We start from the raw sequence: 10,550 nt of genomic DNA on the forward strand, positions 1-10,550 counted from the left end.
CGCGGCTTCGCTCCGCAGTTGCTGAGGGAAAAGAGGGCGCCGCCATTTTGTCGACAGCGAGGAGAGTTGGAGGCCTCAGCCGGGAGCTTGCCCAAGGTCCTCTCCGCGGCCTAGTCGCGCAACCGATTCTTTCCTGTATTGCCTAGGCTTCGCGCCAACGGTGAGTCCAACGGTTGGAGGGCGAGTCGGGTGGGCAGGCCGGGCCCCTCAGGCGGAGGCTGAGGTGACTGAAAACCTGCCGAGCCTCGATGGCGCATAGGGGCCTTTCTCTCGCGCGCGCTCCTCGACCCCACGCAGGACGCGATAAGGCGCCTTTCTCCAGCTGAGAGGTTTCCATGTTTGAGGGAACTACGATTTCTACCATTTAGCCAGCGAGGCCTTCTTTTTTGGCAAAGGGAGGCCTTCCAGTTGGCGCTGGCTCCCGTTGCCCCCCCTCCCCCTCCTCCCTTTGGCAGCCAATGCTGCGATAGACGCTGAGAGGAATGGAGGTTGCTGGGACTTGTAGTTCAGAGGAGTTGTAGTTCAGACTTGTAGTTCAGAGGAGCAAAAGGTCTTGGAGCAAAAAACAGGCCGCGCCCCTGGCTCCTCCTTTCCAAGTAAGGCAGTCCTCGACTTACGACCTACAGAGTGGGGGTGGGGGGAAGGGAGCCCAAAATTTCTGTGGTTAAAAGCGAGACGTTTGTGTTAAGCTTAACAAACGTCTCGCTTTTAACACCACAGAAATGTTGGGCTCCCAAAACGAGTTTTTGCCCCGTTTTACGGCCTTCCTTGCCAAAGATGTTAAGCGAACCACTGCTGCGGTTGATAAAGTTAGTAACCCGGTTGTTAAGTGAATTGACTTTTGCTTGGTCAGAAGGTTGCAAAAGGGGGATCACGTGACAACCCTACACTCACTCACACACACACACACAGAGAGAGAGAGAGAGAGCAACGGTCATAAACACGAACCACTTGCCAAGCACCTTAATTTTTGATCACATGGCCATGGGGATACTGCGACGGTCGTAACTATGAAACACGGCCCTAAGTCACTTTTTTCCAGCGCCGTTGTAACTTTGAATGGTCACTAAATGAACTGTTGTGCCATTGTAACTTTGGATGGTCACTAAATGAATTGCTGTGCCATTGTAACTTTGAATGGTCACTAAATGAACTGCTGTGCCGTTGTAACTTTGAATGGTCACTAAATGAACTGCCGTAACTTTGAATGGTCACTAAATGAACTGCTGTGCCGTTGTAACTTTGAATGGTCACTAAATGAACTGTGCCATTGTAACTTTGAATGGTCACTAAATGAACTGTGCCGTTGTAACTTTGAATGGTCACTAAATGAACTGCCGTTGTAACTTTGAATGGTCACTAAATGAACTGCTGTGCCATTGTAACTTTGAATAGTCACTAAATGAACGGTTGTACCATTGTAACCGAATGGTCACTAAATGAACTGTTGTGCCGTTGTAACTTTGAATGGTCACTAAATGAACTGTTGTAAACCTGTACTTTTCAAACCTATGTCTTTTCCTCCCGCCTCTGATTTTGAAAACCTACCGTAAATAAAGGTCGGACTAAGAACTTGGATGGGGGACCACCAGGAAATCCTAAGATCTTATCACTTTGGCTGAGAAGTAAAAGGGGGGGAAAAACACACCCTCCCTAAAGAAGGCAATAAACAAATCACTTCTGTATTCTGCCAAGAAAATTTCGTGGATGTTACCATGGAGCCATGAGAAGTCAAGGAAACTGTTTCTAAAAACCGGCAATGAATTTTGATAGACCAATTGGAAGAAAAAGAGAAATTTTGTGCGTAATTATTTCGAAAACATTTAATCTGGTTTCCAGGATAACATTTATGGATAACTTTCTCCCAGAGTGGCTAAATTTGTACCTGTTTTTGTCATTATAGTGTGTATTTACAGTTGTAAACAAACAAATGGCACCTTGCAAGAAAATCCATTTGCAACAGAAATTGATTGTAATTGAATTTCTGTTAGATCCAGCAATTTTTATCAGCAATTGTTCAAAAGTTGTGCACTTGCCATCCAGTAAGAAATGTGTAAGTGGTCTATTAGGTACTACCAGCCGGACGGGGAAATTAGCTATGACATCCCAGAATGATAGATGAGTCAATTCAAGAAAATACATACATTCTATAATACAGATAGTCCTCAATTTAGGACCACAGTTGAGCCCAAGATTTATGTTGCTAAGTGAGAAATTTGTTGAGTTTTGCCCCCTTTTATGGCTCTTCTTGCCACATTTGTTCAGTGAATCACTGCAGTTGCTAAATTAGTAATTTGATTGTTAAGTGAATCTGGCTTCCCCATTGACTTCGTTGGAGGTCGCAAAAGGTGATCACATGACTCTGGGACACTGCAACTGTCATAAAAATGAGTCAGTTGTCAAGCATCTGAACGTAAATCACATGACCATAGGGATGCAGCAAAGATCATAAGTGTGAGAAAGGGTCATAAGTCACTTTTTTTTTCATTGCTGCTGTAACTTTGGTCACTAAATGAAATGTTGTAAGTGGAGGACTACCTATATATCTTCATTCCATTGATACGGTTAGTGACAATTTTATTCTAAATCAGTCTTTGGAACAAATGAGTCATAAATCCCCTTTGTGGTAGTCTTTGAACTATAGGACCAATATAAACTTTGTATTCCACTTTCTTTTCTTTTTTTAAAATAATATTTATTAAATTTCCAAAGATTAAAATACACAGTACAAAAAGAAACATAATACACAAAAAAGCAAGAAAAAAACACACACACAAAACAAAAAATATAAACAACCAAAAACAAACATATCAAAATTTCAATTCTAATAACTTTTCTGCATCGGTATCTCTAATCTATTTAACCTCTTTACACAAATTCTGCTTCTAAATATCTCTATCTTAAACTTGCATCTTTATTTAAATTATCTTGATTTCTATTTACAATTTGATCTCATGACAAAAACATCCCTTAAATTTTATGTTTACTCTCCAGCCAGGAATACCATTTAATCTATCCATCTCTGCACATTTGTATATATTTTTTATTATGATTTGATCTGGAGGGGTGTCTGGTTGTTTCCAGTTTTGTGCTATCACAATTCTACTTGCCGTTAGTATGTTTAATATGATATTGTATACTTTTCTGCATTTTCCCTTCCAGATGTATTCAGCTTTCTATTTCTGATACTAATGCTATTGCTAATGAAACTCTTAATAATGGGGTTTTAATGCCTATCCCCAAAGACTGGATATGTGTCTTCATGTTTGGTTTTAAAATACATTTTAGAGTCAGAAACAGTTTCAGCACAAGTAGTCCTCCACTTACAACAGTTCATTTAGTGACTATTCAAAGGTATAATAGCACTAGAAAAAGTGACACATTATGGTTTTTCACACTTAATGACTCTTTCAGCATCCCCATGGTCATGTGATCAAAATTCAGATGCTTGACAACTGACTCATATTTATGATAGTTGCAGTGTCCCGGGGTCATGTGATTACCTTTTGGGGGGGGGGAAGCAAAAGCAATGGGGAAGCTGTGTTACTAACTTAATATTTGCAGTGATTCACTTAACATCTGTGGCAAGAAAGGTTGTAATATGGGGCAAAACTCATTTAACACCTATCCCGCTTAGCAACAGAAATTTTGGGCTCCATCATGGTCATATGTCGAGGACTACTTGTATGCTATTCCTCATTTTATGTATAATATTCTTTTTGTAGCATTGCATGTTAAAAGTTTATTTCTTTAAAAGTTTTATATTTAATTTTTCTGCATACTTACTACTGCGTCAGCTTATAGACAGTTAAAAACAAGATGGGTGTTGTTTTAATTATACATTTATCCATATGCATACACACCTTATTCTGTTCTCTTTGAGAGTAAGCAACATTATTAGCTTGTAATGTAAAAATACAAGATAAAGCGGAATAAACAAATCACAATACTTACGATTTTTTGTAAGAGAAAGGGACCAATTTTGCTGTTGCAGTGTAAACAGAAATTGCTGTTTGTTTTGACATGTTCAGTTGAATAGTAAAGCCAGTCAAAAATTGCTGGTGTCCTGCCTCGCTGGTGGAATTAATTTGCTAATCACCCTGTTACTTTTTTAATAGCTGGCTGATGGGTGCCAGTTTGGCAAGATGGCAGGGACAGTAGCTGCTTTATAAGTAGGTTAACTAGAATGTGCATGTAAATATAATCTAAAATTTATGAGCATCTGAATGGCTACTGTTGGAATTAAAATGGTAGTTTGGTACTACATCATTTAAATGGAATGTTTTTGTATACCAAATGTATCTGAATGCTAAAAATAAAATACTGAGGCAGACTCAGTTTAATATTGTCCATTCTGATTGTAGGTGGATCTTTAGGTTCTTAAAGTTTTTCAATCTCCTATATTACTTCCAACTAGAGATACAATGATTGAATTTACAGCCTTTACCACAGGAAGCATGCTCTTATCTTTTTAGTTACAATCTATCCTTTTTCAATTCAAGCTCTGTCGGATAAACAGTATTTAGATTCTGCCACTGGCCAAACCACTGATTACTTTTTTTATAAATTGCATGTTGCTTTCTTATTCATCTGTTTCTTTTCACCCTTCAGTAACATCACGGCGGAGATGTCGGAATACATCCGAGTAACGGAAGATGAGAACGAGGAACCCATTGAGATCCCTTCAGAGGATGATGGGACTGTATTACTCTCCACAGTTACTGCGCAGTTCCCAGGGGCCTGTGGCCTGCGTTACAGAAACCCCGTGTCTCAGTGTATGAGAGGAGTCCGATTAGTGGAAGGAATTCTTCATGCACCAGATAATGGCTGGGGAAATTTGGTATATGTGGTGAATTATCCCAAAGGTATGTGTTTAAAGCTATTCTTCTTTTCTTTAAAAAAAATCTTATCAACTATAAAATATATAATTGGAAATTAAACCAGTTCATAAAACATTTTATTTCAGCCATGTGTGGAAACAACTGAATTATTTAACCTGTTATTCTGTTTAATAATTGGGAAGGGAAACCACAAATACAGTAGTAGTATTCTAACAGCATATGCATTCATATTATGAGGTTATATAAGTATGGTTATTTAGTAGGGCCCCGCTTACTGGCATGTAACTAAATACATATTACAGATTATATGTGCATAAAAGCTTATTTCCAAATTATTTTGCATATTGAACATTATGTTGAATGTATTAAGTTTCATATTGAGCATACCTTTGTCTGGAGTAACAATTGAGATGTGCACAGCTCTAAAATTAACTGATTTTTAATAATATGTAATAACCTTGGGAAGGACTCAATAGTCAAAAAATGCCAAATCCAGTCTAAACCTCTGATTGCACAAACAATCATAGTTGGCTAAAGTATAGGCTGCCCAGCTTCCAGCAACTTTGGGTGTCTTACATTGCATTTAACATAATCTATGTTTGTGTCCATGGCTGTTTCTTAGACAACAAGAGGAAAATGGATGAAACAGATGCTTCATCAGCCGTTAAAGTGAAAAGAGCAGTGCAAAAAACCTCTGATCTGATAGTTTTGGGTCTTCCATGGAAAACGACAGAGCAAGATCTGAAAGAATATTTCAGCACGTTTGGAGAAGTTCTCATGGTGCAGGTATTTGGCACTAGTTCTTGAAGCTGCACTGTGGTTCTTACTATGTTAGAATGAAAATTTAGTTTAGTTGGAGAAGGACTCAGATGGAGCCCCCGCTCAGCAGGGAAGACCTGCCTCTACTCCCTCTAGGCCAGGGTTCGGCAACCTTAAACACTCAAAGAGCCACAAACATCCTAACAGGAAGCCCCCATTCAATTCTGGAGCCAACCGGAAGTCCGGTTCCCCCATTATAGTCTCCTAGCACGGCATCCTTTTTCCTCTGCTGACCAGAAGTCCGGCTCCCCCACCAGAGAGTCTCCTCCTAGCACAGTGTCCTTTTTCCTCTGTCGACTGGAAGTCAGTTCCTCCCCCCCCCCCAGAGTCTCCTCCTAGCGCGACATCCTTTTTCCTCTACCTGTCCTAACCGAAAGCCCTATCAATTGTGGAGCCGACCAGCAACGGAGCCTCAGCAGAGGAATGAAAGAGCCACATGTGGCTCCAGAGCTGCGGGTTGCTTACCCCTGCTCTAGGCCAAATGGAGGGGGCATTTGAGGGAGAGGGAGCTGATCTTGTTTCAGCTTTTCATCAAAGACTGTAACGCAGAAGGAAAGCTTCAGCTAAGAGACAGAACATTAGTATTTTTTCTATTATTACATGTTTCAAATTAACTTTAGAAGTAAGGTGAATACAGTGACATAATACTATTCTGGCCCTATAATTTCCTTTTCTAAACCTAGGTTAAGAAGGACATCAAAACTGGCCACTCAAAAGGGTTTGGTTTTGTAAGATTTACCGACTATGAAACCCAAGTAAAAGTCATGTCTCAGCGTCACATGATCGACGGAAGATGGTGCGACTGCAAGCTCCCCAATTCTAAGGTACGGGATGACATTTGTGGGCTTTATGAATCCGATTGGGCCCGGAGATTCTGTTCTCTGAAACAAGTTGGCAGAAGTCCAGACTGGTCCAGATGTTCATATGACTTGACAGGGTTTTTCAGGCGGAGCGAAGCACTTCTTAAGTTTTCCCGATTTCAAATTCCGTGTCATATCACTTGGAACTTTAGAAGAGACAATTTCAGAGTTTGAAATTTTTCATTGGCTAGTTGCTGCATTATTGTGTGGGTGGGGTGGGGTGTGGAGAACCTTTATTGGTTATGGCCTCTGTAACTCTCTTCTTTTATGTTAATGTAAATCTTCTGCCTTGGTACCAGCAAAGTCCAGATGAACCTCTGCGTAGCAGGAAGGTGTTTGTTGGGCGTTGCACTGAAGACATGACTGCAGATGAGCTCCGTCAGTTTTTTTCACAATATGGAGAAGTCGTTGATGTCTTCATTCCCAAACCATTCAGAGCTTTTGCCTTTGTTACGTTTGCTGATGATCAGGTATTCACCCAGTGCCCTCCTTGCCCTTAAGCAGTTTTCATAACATTCCCATTTAATTTCGTTGTGTGTTAAATGTAAATGCGGTTGGCTTTTGAATTACGAGACCTATAAATTGCATATATCCTGCTAAATACTTTATTCCCGTCAGCTCCCCAATCATTTTAAGGGAGGGTTTCATTCAGGAAAGCTTGATCTAAAGTATCTCAGTATTACTGTGTAATTAGATGCTTCCATTTCATTGCCACTGTTTAAATAACAACAGGCACAAAGCAAACCTTGTAAATAAACTGGCTGTTAAATCATTTTTGCCCTTGAGAATGAAGGAGAAACAACTCTTTTAACTCTTGTTTGCCTGGGCAGCTGATTAATCTTGCCACAGACTTCTGGGCCGGTGGCTACTTATACATGTGTATGAAGCAGGATTCAATTTCAAAATCAGCTGCCTAAGAACTATAATTGGGGTAATTGTGTGGGATGGGCTTCCTTTTAGAAACGTCAGTGGAAGCGTTTATGAGGAAATGGGTTTCTTGTTTCAGACTTGAGCTGGATGGGTATCTAGTATAATACAAGTTAAATTAGTATTGCACAGTCCTGGGTTTGTTTGTTTGTTTTAGAAAGGGAGAGTAGTTCTCCACTGTTGTGAGGGAATGCTAATAGTCGGCCAGGTAATTGTGAATGCTTCAAACCAACCTATGTATTCATTGCTGCTCTTTTTGTGCATTTGTTGTCTCTCTTCCTTTGCTCCTGGGATTACTCAGCCCTTGCTCCTTGTTCCTTACAGGTCGCCCAGTCCCTTTGTGGTGAGGACTTGATCATAAAAGGAATCAGCGTCCATATATCCAATGCTGAACCTAAGCATAATAGCAGTAGACAACTAGAAAGAGGTGGAAGATTTGGTGGTAATCCAGGAGGCTTTGGGAATCAGGGGGGATTTCCTAACCGGGGGGGAGGCGGTGGAGGCGGCGGACTGGGTAACAGCCAGGGCAGTAACATGGGAGGTGGGATGAACTTTGGGGCCTTCAGCATCAATCCCGCCATGATGGCGGCTGCCCAGGCCGCGCTGCAAAGCAGCTGGGGGATGATGGGCATGCTTGCTAGCCAGCAAAACCAGTCTGGGCCGTCAGGGAACAACCAGCCACAGGGCAACATGCAGAGGGAGCAGAGCCAAGGGTTTAGCTCCGGGAGCAATTCCTACGGAAGCTCGAACTCTGGCCCAGCGATAGGGTGGGGCTCCTCCAACACAGGCTCCAGCAGTGGGTTTAATGGCGGATTTGGTTCAAGCATGGATTCCAAATCATCGGGATGGGGGATGTAGGCAGGCTTATACTGACTCTGGTGGGAAATCAATTTTTTTTTCTAGAGCTCCTGGTAAGTATAATCTAAAATGCATATGCTAAAAGGAAAAAAAAACAACAAAACAACAACAAAAAAAAGAACCCAAATCAATTTGTTCAGTGTGTAGTATATTTCGATAGTATTTTTGACACTTTTTTTCTTTTGTAAGGGGGAAAAAAAGATTAAATGAAGTTTTATAGGTTTTGTTACCATGAGTTGGAATACATGAGTTGGGATTATTGAGTGGCTGAACGTGAACTGTTTCCCTGACTGGTAAACGGGTGTGCTGCAATTTAAATAGGAATTTGTAAAGATTAGATTCCTCGTTTCCTAGTCAGCTGAGATCTTTGCATGTTTCAAAAAAAAAAATGGAAGCCATTTTTCAGAAACTGCATCCTATCCTTATTAATTTTTTTTTTAATTTAATTTGATCCCCCCCGCCATAAGAATTTTTCTCTCTTTCTCTCCTTCCCCCTCCCCCAAATGTCCTGTGTGGAGAATGCAATGTTGGTGTCGGCTTTTTTTCCTTTTAACACTGTCTCCCTTCTCATACTAAAGTACAGTATGGAGACCTCATTTAGTTCTTGCAGTTCATCTCATTTCAAATGTGTCTGGAAGAAGCACTTCATTGAAAACAGTGCAGTTATAAAAAAAAAAATACACAAAACACAAAAAACACCTATATATAAATCTATAAAAAAAAAATATCTGCTTTAGGAATACTCCTGTCTCCATGCTTTCCTCATCCAAGACTCCTTCATCACACTGCACATACTACGTCTTAAAGATGGTGGGTGTTCCATTTTATCCGCTCCTCTTTTTATTTCATGGAGTCGTACTCAACGCTGTGAACGCAAGGCTGTGAGATGGAAAACAGAAGGCTTGTTTGAACTTCTGAAAACCTTGTGTGGGATTGGATTTGTGGTGCCAAGGCATGTGAGGGCTTGGTATGTGCGAGAAAAAGAAGGAGGCGCATGCGGAGAGAGACTTGGTGGTGCATTATGGGATTTTTTTTAATTTTTTTTTAAAAAAAACTTTTTTTTCTTGACGCAATTGTCCCTCGATCCTGTGGCTTTGGTGAGAGAGTGTGCGGAGAGCGATGGGAGCAGAACGTACGAATGTTTTTTTTCCTTGCATTCAAAATGGACATCTGATCTGGAAGAACTTTAAAAAAGGGGGGGAGGGGCTTTTTACTTAGTTAACCAAATTAGTTGGATGTGTTAAGTGAAACGAATATCTGTATCTTTTTTTTTTTTCTTTTTTCTCCTTTATGTCAACTCTGCTGTGAATGCTGTATGGTGTGTGTTATTTTGTTCCAATGATCCTGTAAGTGTGGTAACGTGAAACCGAAGGTTTTTTGATGGGAACATCCAGTTCGTAGTGTGCTTTCTGTGTATGGTTTTTTTTTTTCTCCAGCAAAGCTCACTTGCAAGCTCAGGTGTTCCCTTGCGGGTGGAAGTTTTTCTGTCTGTAAGATATTCATATGAATGCTGTTTGCTGAAGTTCTGTGTTTGGATGCTTTTTTATAAGATTTGTCAATGTAGGAAATTCTTAAATAAAACTGATTTAAGTAATACGTGTGTGTGTTTGACACCCCCCCAAGAGCAAAAGAGCTTTTTAATTGGTTAAAGTATTTAGGATAAGAATTACATTTTTTTTAAAAAAAAATTTTTTTAGGTTTGCCTGCCTCATGTAGCAGAAACTCCAAAACTATGACCCAGTCTTATCTTCATAGCTTTTGCAATAAACATAACTGAAATGCAATTCTGTCACATGAAGTACCCCATCCCTGGTCAGCAGGCCCCACTTAATTTCCTGGGTCTAAGCAAAAATCCAAAATAACCCTTGAGCCTGTAGTATTGTGTTCTCAGGGCATTCAGCCTTGCTGGGAATAGGATGCTTATAACCTCCGTTTCAATGTGGTAAACAGTTCAACAAAAATATTGGTAAGCATTTGGCTCTAAATGAGTTATACAGTTAACCGGCCTTATATTTTTCCTTACTCGATACAAACCTACAACTTTCATTTGATAGGTAATGGGAGCCGTCAATTTGGTCCCATTAAATTTATACACTTTAAAATCTCCTTTAGCTCCCCTGACTTTCTTTGCATTTCAGCTGAAAAATTTCCTATTTCCTTTTAAAGGACATTAGTGTAGCAGGCGGATTCTTAAAAACTATTTGCTGGGTGCTTATTGGGGCGTGGTTGTTCGGTACCAAAACTG

The 10,550-nt window shown here is 40.4% G+C and overlaps 1 protein-coding gene across 3 annotated transcripts in view; it reads left to right on the forward strand.

The window, feature by feature from the left end:
- Nucleotides 1–10: 10 nt before the first annotated feature.
- The window catches only part of TARDBP (TAR DNA binding protein), a 110,646-nt gene continuing 100,106 nt past the window's right edge, over nucleotides 11–10,550 (forward strand). The window contains exons 1-7 of one of the 3 annotated variants that reach the window (XM_034430211.2): nucleotides 17–160; nucleotides 1,560–1,800; nucleotides 4,612–4,865; nucleotides 5,464–5,627; nucleotides 6,344–6,484; nucleotides 6,820–6,990; nucleotides 7,772–9,899. In XM_034430211.2, the coding sequence (XP_034286102.1) occupies nucleotides 1,760–1,800; nucleotides 4,612–4,865; nucleotides 5,464–5,627; nucleotides 6,344–6,484; nucleotides 6,820–6,990; nucleotides 7,772–8,305 (1,305 nt within the window). In that variant the 5' untranslated portion in view covers nucleotides 17–160; nucleotides 1,560–1,759 and the 3' untranslated portion in view covers nucleotides 8,306–9,899. Of the gene's footprint in view, nucleotides 161–1,559; nucleotides 1,801–4,611; nucleotides 4,866–5,463; nucleotides 5,628–6,343; nucleotides 6,485–6,819; nucleotides 6,991–7,771; nucleotides 9,900–10,550 lie in introns of those variants that run through there. The other 2 variants (XM_087878966.1, XM_034430212.3) reach the window with 2 other exon arrangements.

The sequence above is a fragment of the Pantherophis guttatus genome, chromosome 15 (genome assembly GCF_059756535.1).
Source record: "Pantherophis guttatus breed Tessera chromosome 15, ASM5975653v1, whole genome shotgun sequence".
Classification (NCBI taxonomy): Eukaryota; Metazoa; Chordata; class Lepidosauria; order Squamata; family Colubridae; genus Pantherophis; species Pantherophis guttatus.